This window comes from Leptosomus discolor, chromosome 9 (genome assembly GCF_034619465.1).
Source record: "Leptosomus discolor isolate bLepDis1 chromosome 9, bLepDis1.hap2, whole genome shotgun sequence".
In the NCBI taxonomy this organism is placed as follows: Eukaryota; Metazoa; Chordata; class Aves; order Leptosomiformes; family Leptosomidae; genus Leptosomus; species Leptosomus discolor.
Window position 1 is genome coordinate 24,644,289 of NC_141399.1, and position 22,976 is coordinate 24,667,264.

Below are 22,976 nucleotides of genomic sequence, written 5' to 3' on the forward strand. Positions count from 1 at the left end.
ATATTTTGAAAAGCTTTAGACTTACTCCTGAGGGCTGCTGGTAGTGCCCCAGCTGCTGAAGATTATGGGGCACAGCCTGGCCCTCGCTCAGAGGAGGGCTATACACCCGTTGGATAGCAGGAGGTACTGGATCAGGCAGAGACGAGTAGATGACACTTTGCTGGCTGCTTTGGGAGTCTGAATAAACAGTGGACCCCTGGCCACTGTCAAATGTGCCATCGGCTGAAAGAACAACATTTTTTATTAAAAGCTCAACAACTCCAAACATTCATGTAATTATTTTAGAGCAAGGTCAACAGTGGTTTATACAATTAGCATTTTTGCTACCCTAGCCCTTTCCATTATATAAATAAATTCTACAAAACAAATGTTATTTTCTACAAAAGGCACATACTGCTTCTCTCAAGCCAAAAACCTTCCCCACGGATTTCTGTGCAAGATTATATTTTAGGCACATTGATATTTCCTTTAAAAGGTGTAAGGTTTACATTAAGAATTGCAGATGTTTATAGATTTTATAGGATGAAAGGAAAGAAAAACCCAACTGTAATGTTCATAGCAGGCCACGGAGTCTTTTAGAGTCAGGTCTCCCAGGGATGCACTGACCTTTTTTTATTAGTAGCATTGAAAATGACAAAATCCTTTATATTGTATGCTTTATTAGTTCAGCAAATCCTACCCTGCTTGAGTATATAACAATACCTCAAGATGAAGAACAGATAACCAAAAAATTTGCAGGTTTGCAGTGATTTAGGAGTACTGGGCAAGCATCGTATCTTTTGTCCAATAGAAACAAAACTGTGCTATTGAGTATTAGTGATTTAAAAATGTCTTTTCCTGACTTTTGAAGCCTGTAAAGTAGAGGAGCCCAGTTCTTCTGGGCTACTGTTTTCTTCATTGAGAAATAAAATGAGGCAATCAAGACTGTAGCTGTAAGTATCCAATAGACAAACAGATTGTAACAGAGATTTAAAATTCAAAACTGAAAGAAAACTGTAACACAGTTACAAAATAATAGCTTAAATTACAGCTAAGTTTAAATGCCATTTCTTGTTCCAACACTTTCCATCTTTTTTCCATATTCCAAATAAGGTTTTATTTATTTGGCTTATAAATAACAAATTATTTTTTAATAGCACCATAGATGACATTTCTCCTTAGTACTCAGAAACTATTCTCCTGACTGGTTGGTTTGCTGCTTTTTTTTTTTTTTCAAAATTAAACTCGCCTTTATATTTATTCAACTAATTTCTCAAAAGAGTCAACATGGCCCTACTCTATAAGGCAGGAATTTCTGCCACATACAAACTTTCATTTTATTAGAAATGATTACTTAAGACCTCAAAGGAAAAAGAAAAAGACAAAAAAGAAAAAAAGAGTGACAGTACAGTGCTGAAGTAAAAGCTGTGAGTCAGTCTCAGATTTTTATAGAACAACACACATTACACACATTAAGTTATTAATTTACATTTTTACATTTGACCTCATATTATTATATGAATTGGTAGAACAGTAATTTACAGAGGTCTTAGGCCTAACATCACTACAAAAATGTTCAAAGACATCTGACAGTGAATTGTCAAATAATACCAAATATTGGTTAAAAGTTAAGGAGGAAATAAAGTGGGGGGTTATATTTAGCATAAGATTCTGCCAACTCATGTCCAACAGAACCATGGGAAGCACAAGTAGCCTCACTGTACCACTGGAAACAAAAAAGAGTCATAATTATGGTGTTTCTCAAAGGAATTAGCATCAAATAAGTATATGATCCAAAAAATTGAAATGAGATCAATTTGGCTTCAGAAAAAAAAACGGTAAACAGTTCATTATTCTGAGTGTTATGCAAATATGGCCATTCCTTCTATCTTGTAAAGGTTGTTTTCTTGTAGAAGCATGCTTGGTTATTTTCATATTCAAAGCAGACCTCTGTATAGCAATTTATACAATACCTGAATTAAAGCATCAGCTGTCTCTTTGTTAAAGATAATACATCTTTAAATTAAATATGCAAAAACATGCACAGCAGCTCATCTCACTGCTGAGCTCTGATTCACGTTGATTTTTACCCTTGGCCATTCATCACCATGTGCACTCAAAACCAACATGAGACTTACATGCAACAGACGTGACACTGGTGGGCAGGTTTTGCTGAAAGGGATGTTGGTCCGCCTCGGGCTCCTCCGACTCTGACAGGACATGGTGACCAGTGTTAGAAAGGTAGGTGACCTGGACCTGCTGTGCATGTGGCATCTTCAACTTCTCCAGACATTCAGAGTCCCGACGTTCCTCTGACTGCATCCTAGGCCAAATTCTCTCTCTTCTCCATAGTATTAACGCTACTCTGTCACGTATTGACTTTGCAACTATCTTGAGATCATTTTCATGAAAAAATCCAGAGTCAATCTACAGAGAAGGCACAAACTTAGCAAGATTATGTGCGCACAGATGTGCATGCACATGTATTACTCAAATCTCTTCCTAACAGAGAAAACATCAGTTTGAAAAAAACATGAATTACATAATTATTCCTCACAAGAGCAGGAACTCAAAAGCTTGATGGAGTTGTTTTGAATAAACATTCTATCTGTAATGCATTTTAAAACAGCAACATACAATTTCTAAGACCTGAATATATATCAGTCAATTTATTCACCAGTTAACCTCGCTCTCTTCTCCTCAGTGGATGTTAACTGCAGATGGGTTCCTTTTTTTTTTTTTGACAAGACTAACAGATTAGTCAAAAGAGGAAAAACGCGTCTTTGAAAAATGTTCTTTGAACAATGCAACTGGAGTAAATATGGAGTAAACCATACTACCCCTAAATCAGAATCTACTCCTTTTCCAGTACAGTTACCCAAATTGCTGTGCTTGACTTTACAGCAAGTCATGAAGTAAAAGACGTTAACAGAATTTCATCTCAAATTAACTTCTTTTAAATGGTAAAGTCAGTCAGTATTGATTGACCTTCATAAAGAAAAAGCCTATCATTGAGTCAAATGCAGACTGTTCACATTTAACTCAAGAGGGGATCAGGCTTTCTCAGAATTCAACTGCTCTACAGATAAAATGGAAATTCATCTTTGTGCTATTTGTTTGCATAATCTCCTACAGCACAGGGTATGATTTTTAGTTCAATAATGACCTACCAGAGATATGTCTGCTCTCCCTACATTCTTAACATGCATATTCTGAAGATTTGGAAGCACTGAGATACATGCAGGAAATCTAGAGGTTTTCCTTCTTTGCTCTTGCCCAAACATGAGACAGTTTTACAGCTTAAGTTTTTGCTGTTTAAAATTAATAAGTGCAAAGCAGCTTAAAATACAGCTGCAGATGGATATGGGTATTTTCCACTGCCTAAGCCCTCAAACCTTGCTGACATTCCTGAACCGATGATCCAGCAAATGCTAACGACAGAAGGGAGTAACTCAAGAGAAGAACCACAAGAGGTCTAGAGAACCTTGTACGGTATTAACTAACGAGCCCAGTAGATTTTTCATGACAAAGCTTAACAGGAAGGCACCAAAAATCTGCTACATTAACAATTTTTTTAAACAATTATTACTACATCTCTATATAGCAAAAGGTTAAAGTTTAACAAAGACATGCTATTTTACAGTACCCACTGGTTGTGAAAGGTAACTCCAGGTTGCAAACCCACCAGAACATTTCAAGTTCCTTTTGCCCACATCATTTGGACAGGCTGGAACGCCTGACTACTGAAAACCTATCGCTAAGAATAAATAACTCCCCATACTCAAAAGGTCTCCTGCATTCTTCTCTTTCCAGCACATAAAGCAACACAAAGTGATGAAAGCTTTGGTGTTCCACAGTTCATAAGGGCTAGAATGACATTTAGGAATAAATGCCCCCCTTTGTCTGCCTCCCGCAACAGCCTTAAGTTGGAAAGTATTTCATATGCAGTCACTTAAGTAACTGTTAATGTTATAGTAAAAAACAGGTTTTAGAATGATTTGGGCAAGGGTATAGTATCACACTGGTTTGGGAGTGATTCTCTTAAATATACTTTTTACATTAACTATTTCCTCTTCAAAACACAATGTCACAACTATGGGCCAAGCAACATACACCACAATATCTGGATTTCAAAATTCCAAATATTTCCATAAATATATAAATGCAAAATACAAGTAACTCCACCAGAGCAACTTTTAAATGAAATTAGTTCTGTAACAATACATTGCTCAAAAAATATTGAACCTACTGCAAACTAATGACAAGACGACAGAGGAGCCTGAATTTCTCCCACTAAATTTAGAGTACATGGTGACAAGTCCAAGCATAGTAAGGCAACATTACCAAAATGACTCCTAAGCAGAAGTAGTGATAACAACATCACTAGATGTTAATCTGTCAGGGTTTAGATTATAATAGGAACATTTCTGCAAGCACAAGAAAATTCAGATCCTTGGCTTGGTGTTTACTGACTCTGTCTCCAAGATATTAGAAAACCTAAACTGCAGTAAAGATATCATTAAAACAGGAGTTCAAGGACTATATAATGAAACTGGAACACAAAACCGTTTTTACAACAAAACCCCACAAGTTATGAAGATACGGAAATTCACCAAGTTAAAAAATCCAAAGCTTATTCCTAACTCTGTGCATGGCTTGAATCTAGTGTCCTATTTATGGCTGGTGATAGAGTGGCTGACCACAGACTTTCCTCATCTACATTCCTCCTAGTACCACTCACAGAAAAGACGGAAAGAAGTGTTTTGAAAAATTCAGTGCAGAATATTTTGTGACTGAACTTTTGAACTCTTCTAATTTATTTCAAGTTGCTGTCTGAAACCAAACAGATTTCCAACAAATTTTTAAGACATTCAACAGCTAACAGAAATTGGCAAAAGAGTTTTAAAAATATAAAAGTAGAATAGACTTCTACAGTCCCTAAGCTATTTGAAATGCCATTTCAAGCATCTGTTTTCATACTTGGTAAACAATATTTTTCAGTTATTAGTTCTTCCCTTTTTACCCCTTTCTTGCAGCATTCATTCTAAAAATCAATGCAAACTGCTTAAACTAGACACCTGGAATGTTTTAAGTGGAAGTTACTTTACCAGACTCGTTCCTGCTGTCCTTTGAGATTTACGCACTACTTTATATATATACATTTTTGTCAGGAGAAGTTTATTTTACCATTTCTTGTGCAACATCATCAGGAGTTTCCTTCTCCAGATCAAAAGTAAACTCAATGGCTCCATTATCTTTGGGTTTTCCTTTCAGTTTCTTAGGATCTTCTACCCAGAGTCTTAAGGCAATAGAGGATTTCCTACCATGGTCTTCTTCTGCAAGTTCCACTCTTACCCCAGTATCTTCAGCAAAAAAGGCATGGCTTAATAAATCTTTAATTTCATATCTGCAATAGATATAAAGAATATTCAAATATGGCAAGTCTTAAGCAATTTCAAAGAGGTTCGTGACCAGAAACTGCTGTTAAAGGCTAGAACATTTACAGCACGCTTGGTGTTCAGCCATAACAAATTCATATTCCTAGCAAAAAGATCTAGTATTTCCAGCGTTACTGAGGACTGCTGAAAAAGCAATGCCTCCTATTTCACAAAGCTTCAGCAATATTCATACACCATAAGCATGTACAGAAATGCAGATTATAGCTTTGCTCAGCTTTCCTTGAGTATCTGAGCTCAAAGAGTACTAAAAAAGAGGCTTCCTCTAGGTAGTCAGTTAAGGTCCCTTAACTGACTGTAAATAAAATAAAAACTGTATTTGTGAAAGTTATGAAGTGCTGAACAGTAGATTCACTCATCTATCAGAGGCCAGTATAAGAAAATTAGGCTTTAAAACCAAAGCTGGAAAGTGGACACAATTTGTCTCCATATCCAGAGGCTAATGAGTCAATGGAATCTGCTAGAACAGCTTGTGGTGAGTCTACCATGTTGCATTTGTGGTTGACCTGCAAGAAGAACCTCCTGAGCGAGATTCTATGGATAGCTTTGAAATCGCTGCATACACATTTATTTAATACAACGCTTGAGTACTTCAAACAAACCTTTCTTCTTTATTTTTGCAAATGCACTCTCCAATTATCTCCTTAATTTCAGGATCAGTAACTTTCTCAAAGCTTGCTGGCTTTATACCCTACAAGAACAGAGAAAAATAATTTAATTGGAAAAAGAATTACATTGTATCTCTTAATTAAGGACTTTTTTCCCTACATTTTACAGTCAATTCAACCACTGGAGTAATGAATGCTTTAAAGCTGTTAGTCTTAATGCAAAACTGAATTCAAGATTTAGGGTGACCATATTTCTAAGTACCATTGCACTTCAAAATTAGCACACTAGTTTGTACATGAACTCAGCAATACACAGGGCAAATCTCCCTCCTTTGTCTTTACTAACTTTGCAAACCTTACCTTTATATCCTGTGGACTCTGAGGTCAATATTCAAGAAACAGCCATTTTAAATTTTCAAAATACATCTTTTCTGAAATTATTCCTTTTATGCTTTTTGCCTTAACTCTCAAAACACACAGTGAATAAAGACAAATAATCATGTTTTTCTTCAGATAGCCAGTTTCAAGAATTGAGTCAAAAATAGCTGGGAATATTCCATACTCTTGTTTCCCACAAATCTTTTACTTTTTTATGTCCCAAACACTCTTCAAGACCCTTGCCCCCTAAAAAACCCAAACCTCAACTCCAAAACCAAGCAGAGGAGCAGGAGAATATGCTCAACAGCTCTGCGTTGCTCTTGCATTTCCCCAGCACATTGTTGAATCTCATCGGGAGTGAGTGGCAGAGCAGGTGTAACCTATAAATCAACCTATAAATCATGCTAAATCTCTGTCAAATGGTAACATTTTTGCTGGGAATACCATTCAGTTCTAGATTTGGAACAGCTAAGCTGTGAGCATGTCCTTTCAAGGAGAAAACCCAACTGTTCATTGCAGAAGAAAATAGAGAAGAAGAATCTGGGGCTCTGGCTTGAGGTAGGTGCAACAAGAACAGTTTGGATTTCTTTCATGTTAGGTGGGGTTGTTTTAAGAAGATGGAGAAGATTTAAAAGAAACACACACACACTTCTAGGGCAGTCATAGGTCACCTCTCCCTACTTTCTAATATGTCAGGGCCAAGATCTTAACTCAGCATGATTCCCCTCAGGGTATATAGCCTCTTAATTGAAATAACTTAGATCTTACCAATATACAGAGAGACTGTAGGAGAAGTAGCATGCCAGTTCTCAGGCTAAATAACAGGCTATATATTATGTCATCTTTCTTTACACATAATCAAACTATACTAAAAAAATAATTACCAGGAACACCTGGGCAGTTAACACAGACATGCAGCCGTGCCTTTTCAAAGCCCAGGCTGACAATTTCTCCTGATGCCAGGTTGCAGACAGGGAGGAAGGGAAGTTCCATTAGGACGAGCCGTCATTTCCAGTGAGGCCACCCTACCACTCTCCTTGCCTAACGACATAGGAGTAACTAACAGATAGCAAATATCCGTAACGCTGGTAACTCATTCTGTTGAGTTCAGAAGATTTTCCATGAATACTTCTCATGTATACATTCAGCTATAGATGACACAAGCAGCAATGCAAGAAGTTACCCTTTTTATTTGTGATGTTCAGCTTAAATTACAAAAAAAATTATTCTGTTTTAAAACCACATAACATCTCTACCTACTAAAACAAGATGTATATGGATGAAGATTTCACAAAATTAATTTGGGAACAGATTCTGCACTTAGACCCTATTACTTAAGGACTCAAGTATTTCCAATGAAGTCAATAAGCTGAACAAAAAGGAAACATGATTCCTTTACATAAAAAACCCAGAATCTGATTAAGCACATAACTGAACGGGATTTGGACATTTAACTCCATTCAAATTCTTTTAAAGTTTCACCCTGAAAGAACAGTAAATAATGGATCATGACGCAGCAGATAAGGAGGCCTGAAGAGTGGACTTCTGGTTCACCCAATGCTGCCTTGGGTAAGGAAAAAGAAAAATGTCTATTTCAGAAAGTGTCTGCAAGTACTTCACTGAATTTAGTCTTGAATAAATTGTGGGTGAATTTCAATGAACACTGGCACCTCTCTGAGAATTTCTGTACATTCTCACATCAGATTATACTTTTATCTTTTTATAAACATTCTGTTGCCATTCAAGCCTCAGATTCCACTTTAAATCCTCTTGGATTTATTTATTTATTTTAGGTCAACCACTCCCTTTTTGTCTTAAAACTCAAGAGTGAAATACATACGTCATCAATTTTGAAAAAAATGAGTGAATAGTCATGCAAAGACAAATACAAAAGCTTCCCAGGTTTGCCTAGGCAGAGAGCTGCTGAGAACAAAAAAAAAAAAACCCACAACAAAAAAACATTCTTGTGGGAACAAAACAAAATAATCAGTACATGCACTGGCTGTCTGTGACCCAGTAAAAAGAATTATTTGCTTAAGCAAACCTAAATCTTACTTATGAGATGAGGGTTCAAATTTTGTATATTGGAAAAATGTGTCAAAATGATAGGGAGTGCCTAGCTACCAAAGCCCAGGCCTTCTCAAAACAAGCAAAAGCACACATCAGTATGTCAAGATTGTTTCTTAAAAGAGCTCCAATACCTGTATTAGAAATTAAAAAACCTAAGGAAGTATAAAAAGACACTTTTAGCATGAATCCTCTATACCCTAATACACCCTAAAGCTACAGGAGCCTATCGCGTTCTCAGACAGGAAGGAATTTGAAGAAATCTTTGGTAATTCACAATGGAAAGCAACTGGTCAAATCTCTACATTTATAAACACTCCAATTTGCTATAGGAAACCATTGATTTCCATCTTAGTGACACTTATCAGGAAGAACGGGTAAATAAAGACCATCATCTGCTATAGCTTAATGTTTACTGAAAAATACCCCACAAACATTCATTGGTATCAACTTAACTGGGAAAAAAACCCACAGAATAAACCCAAGGCCCCTGAAAACAGACACAAAAATCCCCCCCAAAAGCAGTAGAGGCAACTTTCTCCATACTACTTGAAGAGCTTTCAGCTATCTAGAAGAATATATGTTGCTCATGTATCCACACACTGAAGGGAACCTGCCAATTGTTTTTTATAATTGCAGAGCACTTCATGGGTATCTTAACACAAACTGAACACGAGACACAAATAGCGTAAGACATATCACAGCATCTCTCAATTTAGTTTTCTTTTCCAGAATTCACAAACAATCTTCAGTTACATGGTTCAAATTTGAATGCTGACATGATCGGGACGGAGCAGAGCAGGACATGCTGGGCATCTAGAAATTACGTTTGCCTGAAAACGGTCCTTTTGACAGATCCCTAATGACTGACCCCAACTTCTGACCTTACAAATTGCTTCCACAAAAAAAAAAAAAAGGCAACTCCTCCAAACACCATTTTACTTTCAACATCATTTGAAGGAACACTGACTCCTCTCCGAACATCTATTGTGTTAATCTACTGAGCAGCTAAGCTATGAATAGATGACTAAACCAAACAAGGACAAAATATGCACAGTGAAGTACTGAACAGAACAGCTTTGTGACAGTGTTTTCTCAATGCCCACATGCTACAGTACGATTTTGCTTCCTACTCTTCATTAAAATCTCCATCGCATTGCAATGTTGCAAACCCTCCCTACAGCGCTGTGCCCCGATGCTTACACACCTTCAGATGAAGGGGGTTTATGCAAAATGCAGGTTTATATTTGCAATCAAAGGACTCATCTCCTTCATTTCTACAAAAGCCATCTGTCTTTCCTGAGCATTCCCAAGGAAACATGACATCAAAATTCAAAGAATATTAGCTAAGGAATTATCCATGCCAGTTTGAAAACTGTACAGCTCTCTTGTAAACAAAAGTAAATTCAACCGCCTATGCCACTGCCTATGCCAGCCAAGTCAACGTTAAGTCTGACCCACGTTAACCAGTAATTTTTCTAAAGGCTTTCCTTGCACCTAGAAGACACCCTCCTAGTCTACATACAGTCTACTTTGGACTAAAACTCCACCTTCTATATGAAGGTAGTCTCTAGACTCATGTAGATGCTGAAAAAGGGAAAAACCTTCTTCCAAAAAGGCTGAAACCATGTTTCCAACTGAAATTCCACCCCACCACAAACTCTCTGAAGTCAATAAAGTCAAGGTAAAATTCTCAATTTTGTCAAGATTTTGTTCCACAGCATTCAGCAGTGAGATCACTGTGTGCAATTATAAACTCATCTCTTATTTCACTCCAAAATTGTACTCAATCCTAATGCTAATGCTAATCTAAGAAGATTATCTGCAGAGCTAAGAAGATATCCAAAACACACAAAAAGTCAATGCAATGACATTTATAACATCGTCTGTTGTTGCTGTGCCACAGCTATAGTATTTATTCTATTTCTATGAGCAACATAGAATACAGTCTGTGAATGCTGAGAAAACATTCAATACATTTATTAAAGAGAAACAATATGAAAACTTAATATGCAAAACAGAACACTATAAACATACAGGTTGTTTTAAAGTGCAGGTTTGTGCTGCTAAATCCAACAAGGTCACCACAGACCCCCGGCAGATACAGCTGGTCTGCTGCGCATTGTGCAGTGCATCAGTAAGAAAACATTGGACTGGAGCCGCATGGAAAGGTCACAGACTCTGATGTTTCATCACTATTGTCTACATCAAATCACTTGGCAGAATGATTAAACACAAAAAAATCTGACTAAGAAAACCCATCAAGTTATGCATGAAAAATGAGATTATGGCATCAGAATGAGGGGCACAGCAAATATGCTGACCAGGAAATCACTTCAAAGTTAACTGCAGTAAATATGGCTTGGACCTGTTGCTTGAAAAATATGTATTTTCTATTTGTTACACATCCCTTTTTATGTTTACACTCCATAATTCAGGCTGAAAGGGCAGAGAGAGGTGACAAGTCATAGTAAGCATGTCTCATCTGGCAAAGAACTGAGCCCCTCTACATTTGGCAAATGACTGTCACTTTACCCTGTCCTATTGCATACATACAGTCACACATGTGTGAAAACAAGAGTGGAAAACTAAAGCAGCAATTAAGCCATGAGAATACGGTCAGGCAGAATAAAAGGTCACTGAAATAAGTAAGTATAATAATCTTACACTATAGACATGCATAATGCTTAGTATCTTAAAACAAAATAGTAATGTCTCAGAAAGGTAGTGTTTCTATTTTCTATACTAATAAGGACTGCCAATGTGTGTGACTTGAACAGTATGACTTCAGATGTATCTCACCTCCTATTGTACAGTTTGACAGTGTTAGGACACAGAGTAGAAGCAGTTGAAAAAGATTATTATAATAGCAAAAGCAAAGGAATACACGGACCATGCTGGGCAGCAGAAGGAACATGCAGCCCAGCATAATGCAACGTAAGGTTAGACACAGTCTGAAGAATAAGGTGGTTATTGTACCTTCACTAGGCAAGCAATCACTTGCTTGATGCAATCACTAGTAAGCAATTCCAACCCCTTTAGATGCTATTAGCACCCCCAGTGGCTGCCACCATGATGCTGAGCCCAGGGCAGGAAAAGTGAGTTATTTTATTTTATATTTTTAAAATAAAAGCATCAGGAAACTAGACACAGCAGTCACATTTTTACATTACATTGACCCTCAATTTAAAACACTAGAAACAGTGTTTACATTTCTGGTGCAAAAAATAAGTTTCATAAAAAAATTAATAAATTTCTCACTGACAAGCTGAAATATGTGACAGCATTGAGGGGCACTGCACCATTGATCCCTTCCATCTGAGAAGGTCAGGGCCACCTTCTGCTCTAGCGAGAACCATGAAGCTCATCTAATGCTAGGAAGAACAGTCTAATTCAGCCTCTTGGTTTTAGTCTATGCTCCATTTCTGTACTACGTTTCAGTCTAGTAAAACCCAACGCTAGGAATAGCTGCTGCATGACCAACCCTAACTGTTTGTGAAAAGTGATTTTAAAGTTCTTTTTGTTTGTAAGTCGTCACCACCCCAACTAACAGGGCAGACACCACTGTTTGGTGATGGCTCAGGACTCCACATCCTAAATCCCTACACCTCCTCCATGGCAGCAGCAGCTCCCCTCAGCCCTGCGGCACCAGCTGGGCGACTCACGCAAACAGGGTCCCTTGCTGTCGCCAGCTCTTCTGTGGATGCAGCTCCTCTAGAGAAGCTGTTGAGCCCATGAGAGAGGTCCCTTCTGGGACAGAGGATCTCCCCCAGGACACCACTGCTTCTCTTGCACCCTCAACAAAAGGTCCATCCCCTGCTCCTCCTCCCAGTCTGACAGCTCTTGCAGCTCATGGCATTCAACAGGGCTTTTTCCCTCTCCATAGGGAGCTGGTTAACCCCTTCCTTGGAATGACAGCAATGCCAATTTTTCCTCCTAAGGAATCCCACTGCCTTTGCTCTCACTGCCACTGCCCTGCATCCAGCTGAAAAACACAGTACACCCTCCGTAGCTGTGCCTGATGCTTTCTGCTTCAGCTTTCCCTGCTAGACAGTTCTGTTTCAAAAATACCCCTTACAAGTAATAAAGCAACCTTTCAACAGCTTCTCCACCATTACTTGTTCTTCACGGTAAGTATTATTTTCCATCCCTCTAAAGTTGCTAGCATAAGATCAGTTTTACAAAGTTACAATAATTTACCATATAATCCTCAGCTCTGTAAAGGTTATTGCCACAGAAAGCGAGCTGGCTGAGGCTTTCATCGGTGCTTAAAAAAATGACTACTGCAAATGGAAATATAACATCTAATTAGGAATCCTCTGATTAATCATTATTCTTTGCCATCTTGGATGTTGCTTTGATAAATGAGGCTGAGGAGTCTTACATAGTTTTAATTACCAATATCCCAGATGGCTAAGAATTGTACACTGAGTTTCTCCAGGTATGCGGAACAATGGAAGACGTCTATATTATTTGTGGCTCTAAATGCATACACGTATACCCAGGTTGCCTGAATATCAGCTAACCATGATGGCCGCTCCACAAACAAACAAGGCACACCGCTCACACAATGCCTGTCCAAGGCAGCAGGTAACACACCCTACACTTCTCATGAAAGCCATTCTGTATCTAGGGTTACAAGACCGGTATCACATTCAGGAGACAAGGCCCTAGAGTTTAAAATTAGAAGAGACTCCACGTGAAGCTTTAAAGCCTAAGGAGACATCTCCTAAGCCACTTACAAAGACGGCATTTAGAGGACGTCCGAACGCCTACACACCTAAATGAAGCCAACAAGCCATTGTGCCAAATGAAATAAACTTTTCCTTGTAGGGGAAGAGTGAGTGGAATAACAATGTGATAAAGCACCATAGAACAACAATATGGAACAACTGACCATCCTCATAAGGATTCAGGCAAAGGATGAGCCATCAAACCTATTTCACTTCTTTGAGAGGATGTGGCATGTGCTTCCAGCCAGCCCATGGTGCAGAGCACGACAGCCTGCAGTCAGCAAACCAGTAGACCCATCTCGGCACACACTCTCTACCCTACAGCATCACAGGGACCTGCTCCAGCCATAGCGACGAAACCAACTGCACTGCTGAGCAGCTTCTGATATCATCTTTAATTATTTCTCAGTAGCTATGGGTTGAAAGTAACACTCTAAGAAGAGTTAAATTACCAGAAACCAGGGTTGTAGTCCATTGGGAAAGATTCAGCTTGCAACAGTTTACACAAAAACGGGATAAAGCTGCTTCCCCTCTTCAGATGTGTCCTCCGCTTTCAGAAAGTCATGGCACCTCTCCAATTTCCAGCAGGGACATCCTCCTGTGTCTTGTGATACCGACTTGAACTTTTAAACACAAGACTCTTGAATCATTTGCATCCTCCCTCTCCCACCAGGTGAGCATCATCACAGCTGGTTAGCACAGCAATCTACAAGAACAGCACCTTCTTCCTGGCATCCCAGTCTTCAGTGGTGGGAAAAGACTGATATTGAACAATATAGACTATATCTATACCAATTAAACTGCACACAAACCTATTATCTGGCACACGCGAGTGTTTGGGTGTCTGACAAAGCCATCTCCAGTGTGAGAGAGTAGCACGCAGCAAATCAGAAAATGCAGTTTTAGATCTCGAGCAGTGTTTGCTCAATGCAGGATTTCACAGAACTGTATTTGTACTAGCCTGATTCACGAAACCCCTTGGAGAAGGCAAGTGGTCTCGAGCACCTTTCAAAATAAACCAGTTATTACTAAGTTTAATTTGGGAAAATTATTGCTCCTAACAAGCAGTCGGTTAAGAGGAATACAACTAATTTTGGGACCACACTTTTGGAGACCGAGAGATGGATCCGCTCAATATATCTACTATGTAAGCCTTACTACTCTTCCTACCTTATAGGTCAAAGAAATAAACATAACCTTATCTGTAGCTAATCTCCAACAATTTTAGCACAGTTTTCTTCCAAGGATTACCCCCTTCTCATCCTGCATGCACAGACTGCATCTTTTGGTGATGCACAAGGGCCAAACCACACAGCTCACTACCTTCTTTTCTAGCAACCAGATGGAAAGTACCTGGAAAAATCTTTGCCAAATCAGTCTGTTTAACACAATCTATCCTGAAAAAAACCTTCTGTAACTCTTGGTTTCACTTAACCAAGTAGAACAGAATATAACCACAGCTGCCAAAGCCTTTGGCAAGTCTCATTCCTCTGCAGTCAGTGACTTGCAATCTGATAGCATCTTACAGACTCAGGAGTTTTTTCAGGCATTCGCAGTACAGCTTATGTAGACAAGTACATTTATCATCTGGGGTATTTTACTCAGTTTAGAGATTACTTCAGATTGACCTCTCCTCCAGCCTAACCTCACCTGAAAATGCAGCAAACACATTTCTGTGGTTCCTGTCTGGGGATTACCAGGCCTTGAAGAGTTCCAAAATGCAGATAATAAAGCTCCTCTGGCTGACTCCAAAACTAAACATTGCTAACTTTTCCCTTTTATACCTTCAGATAATCTGTTACACATACAGAGAGAATCCATGCTGGAAATCTGCATCAAACCTTCTCCGCCATATAAGTAAGTATTTAGGCTGCAACCTAAAAATTAGTCTTTTTAGCTTTGTGAGAAACTTGATCAAGTCTGGAAAGTCCCCAGTTAGGACGAAAGACTAGAGTGAAGGCTTTTTCCTGCTCATTCTTCCCAAGTTTTATGTATTTTTGACTGATGGAGACGAAATGGGCAACAAAGATTACTGAACATATTTTAAGCAGCTACAGTACAGTCAAACACAATCCAGCCATGGAATTGCAAGCTTACAAATAAACCTGCAATAGGTTTGCATAACCCCGAGCTCAGATATCCCAACTTCTACAACACACCACACCTTAGACAGTAGTGACACCTCATTGAAATACATTTTTAAACCTTCAAATCAGGAAATCCCAATACAAATTAAGGATGTTTACTCACACAGGTTACTTTCCGGTAAATTTGAGCAGCATTCTGGCATTCTGAGTAAGGGTATTCTGAGGTAGCCATTTCCAACATGCACATTCCAAAAGCATAGACATCCACAGATTCATCATAGTGTTCCTCATACATTTCTGGGGCCATGAATTCTGGTGTACCTACACAGCCACACACAAAAAGAATGTAATTTTTTGATAAAGTCCAAATGGCTTTAACCACAATCTTTCTCAATTATAAGAAGCGTGCCCATTCTAGCTGTGTAAGGGTATGTGCAAGATTATTTCAAAAGAGGGAAGTAACTAGAATAAGCCCAAGCTTCCTCCAGGGAAGAAACCCAAAGTCAACACACACACACATTTACATACCCAGCGCTCGCTGGTAATAATACAGTGGTAAAGGGGGAAAAAAAAAGGTATCAAAATTTCAAAAATTAACAAGAAAATAAGATATGTCACATTGCCTGACCATACTGGAAGTCATGAAATCGTTTCTTTTTCTGGGTGGAGAGAGGGATGTATACAGGCTTGTGGAGATGAAAAGGAGAGAAGAAATGAGAACCTTCACTCTTGTTTTTATCAATGTACATTTGCATATTTTTTTCCTCAGATACATAGCAACCACCCAGCAGACAGACAGCACTTTGAAAGCAAGTAGTAGCACAAATCACCTACAAAGTCATGCACTAAACATTAAACCTAATTCTGTCACTGGTTTAGTGGGACAAATCAATGAGGCTACTCGCAGAATAAGGTCCTACTCAACAGGGATTAAGGTGTCAGAAATCTGATGCAACTGGATAAACACTAAGTGAAGCACAGTACTTACTGCTTCGTAACAGGAAGCTGCAGCTTTATGACAAGCAGCGACTTACAACGCCTGCAACGTTTGTACAGCACACTACTCTGAAAAGTGTGGTTTTATAAATCAAAAGGGAAAAAAAATTAACACTTGGGTAATTTATTCCAGGAACTATATCTCATAATGTAATTTATGCTTAGGAGTCAAGACTGATTTATTTTTTTTACATTTAGAAAAGATGAAGGAAGAGAGATCAATGCAGTCATGTGTTATAGGAAAGGACCAGCGAGCCGCGAGAGGTCTTGGACCACGTGAAGGATCCAGACAAACTCTGCCCATCCAGCCTAGCAGCAGCCACCTCAGCACCCAAACTGCCCCCAGAGCCCCATGGCAGCCTGGTGGGTCCCTTAGTTTTTTGTTGTGACATCTCTACATCAGCTGCAAAAGCACAACTGTAATTAAAGTAACATATACCAGGAGAAATTAGTTCTTGTATATGTTTGGGAACTTGATGTAAGATCTCTTCTTTTTTAATGGTAACATCAACAACATGTCTCAAAATTAGGGTCTGTCAGTAAAAACTCTGCTTTTGCATGTTTTCTGAAGTAGACTTGGCCCAACTCACAAAACAAGCCTCAGCACAAGCATTTCTGCAAAATTAATTTTGCAAAATTCAGGATCAATTTCTCCCCTTGTCTATGTTCCTTCTGAAGGAAAAGACACTCATTCCTTCAGTCTTTGTAAATCAGCTGGACCCATGTCACTGTAAGTCATGCTGGACCCTTAACTTAGTGCCTGCTCTTTGGGTTTTTCTCCCAGCTGTCATACAGGCGGTGGCTGCTGCTCTGAAACAGTTAACAACTGCCATAGAGAATGTTTTTTGGAGCTGCTACCTTGTTTTAGAAGAAACAAGACTCAGAGGCAGGAGTGAATCTCATGAATTACAGAGCATTTAAAGCAAATCTGAAAAAATGATAGCAATAGTCTAAGAAACAAATGAAATTCCTGACACCATTCCAAAAGAGCATGACAATGACACTTCCCCCCCATCCCTTGGGGGTGGGAAGGAATACATACAAGCATCCTTAAACAAAACAGACCACCTAAATGTAAAGCTGCTCAACATCTATTCAACTTCTCTTGGCAGAAAGAGTTTTGCCCTGGCTTGGCTCCCTGCAGAGATACACCGCAAGGTCAGATGAGCATTAGCAATCGCACAAACACAGCAAGGGAAAAACTGGACCCCAGCCATGCTGACTTCATTCCATTCAAGCCAATGTAAGATTGCAGCTACTAATATTCCTTTAAAGCTACTACATCTATGGAGGGAGCAGAATTACTCATCTCACCAGTGTTTCCAAGCCCTCCTAATTCTTTCCTTGGAGCAGCACTACTCATGAAAAAGATACGCTCAGTTACATTGCCAAAATGAATGCAGACACCTTGACAGCAACCTGCAGCTCCTTTCAGTATTATATTTCTTATAGACACAAGTGTGCTTTGACAGTGTTGTGGTAACAACCGATTTTACAAAAACTTGATTTGCTATTATTGATATTATTCCATTATGTCCCATGGACAATTGTTACAATGCAAAAAAAAATATGGGAAGGAATACTGACCCTCAACAGGAAAAAACCCCACCCATTATTAAAAGTTAAAAACTAGAGAAACTTTAGAGATATAATCCAACATGATTTCACTAAAATTAACAAAGTTAAGCAGACCCACAGAGGCCAAGTACATATCAAAAATTTCTTTCATTTTGACTTCAATGACACTGGGCTTCCTAAGCATTAAGGTTGATACTTTTGTACCAATAACTGTAAAGAATTATAATCTCTGAAAATCTGAGATGCTAAAATAATTATGTAAGTAAACACTGCTTGAAAGATAGGATTCTGTTTTCACATATAGTAAGGGAATAGTGTCACTATTGGTTTGCTAACTCTACCTAGAATCTAATTTCCATTTATATTGTAAGCTGAAATACGACTACGTGCGTGACAACTTCCCCCACTTTCAGTGCCATTTCTCAAGAATTTGCAGCTTCCTAGAACCATCACCTACAGATCTGAACAAGGGAGATCTGCTATGGAAGCTTGCGTAAAAAACACAAAATATTTGAGAATTCAGGGAAAAATTACATTTACACAGAAAACATTAAACATAACTTTTGCAAGGAAACCATGTCCTTAGACAGTCACGCAGACAACATCCTCCTGGTTCAAGCAAACCCAAGTTCTAACACTCCTCACGCAGGCACCATCTAAGGGCATCACCTATTGCATATCCTAGTGGAAATTTCTTTTAATTTCATACCTACTGATTTTTAATAAATGGCAGATGTTGTTTCAGCAGAACTCTGCCAGGACAGTGTCGAGGCAGGGACAAACTCTGCAGCTGCCTGCAGAAGCAGCCTGTTTTGCTGATACCCCAGCAAATGGGGATAAAATGTTCCAGCCAGACCAGCTCCCCCACGGCCTCTCTGCAAAGCAGAGAAGCCCGTCCCTATCCCAGCAACACTGGAAGCAGAAGACTCCCCGGGGGCTTTCCCAGGCTTTTACAGCATTCCCTTGTTAGGGAGAGAGCAGGGCATCCTTTCTCTTCCCTTCCTCTCTTTTCCTCTCCCCCCAGCAGACACTGAGCCTGCTCTCAGAGGGTGATGCGTACAAGCTGCTGAGAAGCCTTGCTGCTCCTTTTGAAGGAGAGACGAGAAGGATCTGTGGATACCAAGTAATATTTCAATTAAAAAATAAGTGGTTTACCATTGTTATACAGAAGGAAAGAAGGAGAAGTCATGATATAATTTCCTACTGATCAAGATTTTTATACTAGTATAAAAGGAAGAGTCACAAAACCACTTTAATCTCTACTACCAACCTACAAGTGAAAAAACCACTAATGCAAAATGTGAAAGAAAGATACCAAAAAGACAACTACCATACCAACAGAAGGAAGCCAAGGAGAACAGGAGGATTACCTATTACACTTTTGGCAAATGAAGCTCTCTTGAGGGTTGCCAGACCCAAGTCCCCTATTTTCACAGATCCAGTTGGTCCCGTAATAAAAATATTGTCACATTTTAAGTCTCTGTGAATTATTGGTGGAGTTCTTGTGTGCAAGAAAAGAAGACCCTTCAGGATTTGCCGGCACCAACTACGCAGGACTTTTGGTTTCATCACTTTAAATCTCTTCAGATACCTAGAGCACAAACATACACAGAAGTGGGTATAAAGAAAATAAAGTGTTGTTAGAGATTGTAGGGGCTTTAACAGCTGAAACTCCATTCTGGATAACAGCTCCCTATTAGATGCCATAATAGCAGCTCAGAAATACCACAAAATTGATAGAAATAGATCTTTTCAAAGGAGGAATTAGAGCATTTATTTTTAGGGAGGAAGATAATGAGCATTTTTGGTGCAATTACAACGAAATATTTGCAAGTCTGATAGTACAGCAATTCAATTCATGCAGAGAAGAGCTTTAGAATATGTTCCATATATTCAAATCAGAAGAATACTGAAGTTTGATTTTAACCATGAGACTTTGACCTCTGTACCATGCACCTGCATGTTTTCCATTTACCTAAAACACCAATTGGGAAGGTACAGTTTGGAAAAATGTAGAACCTGCTAATGCCCTGGCAGAGTAGCACACTGGGTAGATACAGTGATGACTACTGCTCCTATTGGGGCTGAAAATCTGTTCCAGAATTCATGCCAACTGTTCTATATCAACCTTAACAAGACTGTCAGTACCAAAACCTATTAATTAATATTGCTTAGTAGATAACCTAGAGCACCTTCTGCTTCAAAAAGAGATTCTACCATTCAAGTACTATTCTATCTGATTTTTCGAACAAAACATGCAAATACAAGCACAAAAGTACACCCTGACAAATTAAAACGTCACAGACAGAAGACGAAACGCACCAGAGAACAGCTTCTAGTTGCATAACTGAAACAGGAGAGCAGTGAAAGAGAGATGGAGGCCAAAATTCTTCCTGTCAAATCAACGCAGTTCAAATGCAGGGACAAATGACAGACACCAGAGAATAGCTCCATTTTTTCCTTTTATCTGGAGATGCCTTTTTTCAGAATATGAAAGTAGGACTTTTCTAAAAATTTCCATCGCTATTCTTAGCCTCCTCACCAGGAGCACAGTACTCACGTCTTTAGTGTTCCAGAGGTCATCAGTTCAGTAACCAGCACGATGCATCTTTTGCCTTTTACACAGGATTCCCAGAAGTCATAAAATCTCACAATGTTTGGATGCTGTAGACCCTTCAACATTTCTGCTTCCTCTTTAAATCTCTGCCTCTCTACTTTTGTGAGTTTTCTGTCCTACAATCCAAAATAAGACATTATTAGTAGTGAACAGACAAAAATAAAATAAAGGCACTGCATTGCCAGGGTATTCAGAATTTTAGATTTGTTTTATGCTTGTATCAAGAGCAATTATAAAATGTTCTACATAAGAGATGAGCAGCGTGCCTGAACTAGGGCACTCGCCTTAAATCCAGTGTCAAGACGACAAAGCCTCGCCTCTGAACAAAGAGATGTCTGTGCTACGCTATGCTACATGTCAGCATTAATATTTCAGGCAACATAAACACACTCGTGGCTTGATGGATCAACACACAGCTATTTACTTCTCGTTTTGGTTTTGTGAAGCTCGTTCTCCGAGAGATTAACGCACACAGGATTTCATTTGCAGGTATGAACGTCCTCGCAGTTACGCTGCTCCTGTCATTTACTGCTCACCACCTTCCACGACTGCCCCTGGGAAGCTGTGACAGTGACCACCTCGTGAGGTCCCCCCCAACCACATGAGGCTGATTCACCCACTCCATTTTTCTAGCAACAAATCAAAAAATATCCCCCCTCCGAAAAATCAAACACAAATTTTTCTATTTGTTTGCAGTTCTGCCTAATTTTACAGACTTTAAAGTTGACAAAAGAAGGATTTAAAGCTGTCCTTCAGTCTTTTCTGTAGGCTGCACATCGGCTGCATGGAAATACTTACTCTTTTAGATAAGAAATGCAAGGAATGTCATGTTCTACTAGTCTGGTTTTCCTAGAGAAATTTAGGAGCATTTACCACAAACTCCAGGATGTGAAGTGATCCTGCAAGGGGCACACAGAGCCCATCCCCTCCTCTCCGCAAGTCAGCAGAAGCCTACTGGGCTTCCTGGACCTCATTAACAACATGAAGACCCCCACGACAAGCAGCTCAGATGCACACTCTAGCCTCTTTAGGCGATGAGAAAGAGCAAAATGGGAGTTTCACCAAAGACCATGCCATTGCCATCTGGTCTGTCTCCCCTGGACGGTTGGTCAGGCTGGGAGTACTTCCCTCCGCTGCCCTCGAAACGAAGCTTTTTTGTTCTTTAAAAGGCACAATCGTGTAACTGTTCTTACTTACAGAAGCAAAAGGTCAGAAATCACTAAGATTCATTAGTTCATATTTTAGCTTTGGACATTTTCCTTTTCTCTGTTCACTTAGGCATGTTTATAAAAGCATATATGCAGTGAATAAAATTGGCACCCAGTTGATTTGTAACCGAGATGCTGAGGAATCAGGCCACTGCCATTTTGACAGCCTGCCTCATCTGTGATCGCAAGAACTCGACATGGGAATGAGAATTTCCATGGCTACAGACAAGTCAGCTTTACAGAGACTTCAGGAGAGGAAAATACGGGTTGAAATGATGATGCTCTGGCTGTTCTTGGAATACAGAAAACCCCAGAAAACAGCAGTGTGCCATTTCACACCACGGCTGCTGAGGAGGTTCTCTGTTTTCTTCACGTTTTATGGAGCGGCATCAGAGCTAACATTGCCTCGAGCAGCAGCAGCCACCTGGGCTGACACAGTGGGGTGCCCCATGGGGACCGATGCCCATATCTCCGGGAGCAGATGGGAGCCCCCCACACCCAGCGGCGCTGCCAGGGACAGGTGGGCAGGAGCACCCTGAACGCCAACATCCAAGAGCAGGGCAGTACTGCTGCTGCTCTGTAGCAACTAGCAACTGCATTTTTGCTAAGTTACAAAAACAAAAAGCGTAGGCTGTCTAATGAGCCAGGACAGAAAAGCCTGTGAATTGTGTTCAAATCCATCATTTCTTCTCCTACTGCTGAGTTTCCTCTTAATTTAAACCCTGTAGAATAAATCAGACACGCTGCTATTAAAGAAAAAAAGGGGCAAGTCCTTGTGTGAGACAGGAAGAGCAGAGTGTGGGCTAGCAGAGAAAAGGAAAGATGGCGACACAGATCCAGCAGTTGTTTAAAAATCTTCCAATTAAAAAAAAAAAAAAGTAATACCATACCCCTTGACTCTTATTTCCAGATTTTTGAGCACTGTGAGAAATTTTCCGCTGCTACTTTAAGGGTAACTTTTAAAAATACCCTCCAGAGACTGCAGACAATCATAATCTGTATTTTCTACAGATTACGAGCATTGGATCATTTGAGCTGCTGTCTGAATTCAAAGTACTAAGATGGCAGCTGCAACAAAGTGATTCTGAAAGACAAATATGTGTTTTATCTATAACTGCAGTAGAAAGAATCTGGATTTTTTTTTTTTTTTTTTTTTTAAATCGGAACAATAGCTGAGCACCCTTCTCAGGAAGAAGCCTGGGTCCAACACAAACACTTGAGAGAGGAGGCGAGGGCAGGGAAGAGGTACTAGCAGGGCTCCGAACAGAG

General features: G+C 39.4%; 1 protein-coding gene across 2 annotated transcripts in view; it reads right to left on the bottom strand.

The window, feature by feature from the left end:
• The window catches only part of WNK2 (WNK lysine deficient protein kinase 2), a 114,088-nt gene that overhangs the window by 53,075 nt on the left and 38,037 nt on the right, over positions 1 to 22,976 (bottom strand). For both annotated transcript variants that reach the window (XM_086469665.1, XM_086469664.1), the window contains exons 2-8: positions 20,443 to 20,615; positions 19,253 to 19,473; positions 15,472 to 15,629; positions 6,038 to 6,126; positions 5,167 to 5,386; positions 2,118 to 2,406; positions 26 to 222 (exon numbers count right to left, since the gene is read on the bottom strand). In XM_086469665.1, the coding sequence (XP_086325791.1) occupies positions 26 to 222; positions 2,118 to 2,406; positions 5,167 to 5,386; positions 6,038 to 6,126; positions 15,472 to 15,629; positions 19,253 to 19,473; positions 20,443 to 20,615 (1,347 nt within the window). The remainder of the gene's footprint in view (positions 1 to 25; positions 223 to 2,117; positions 2,407 to 5,166; positions 5,387 to 6,037; positions 6,127 to 15,471; positions 15,630 to 19,252; positions 19,474 to 20,442; positions 20,616 to 22,976) is intronic.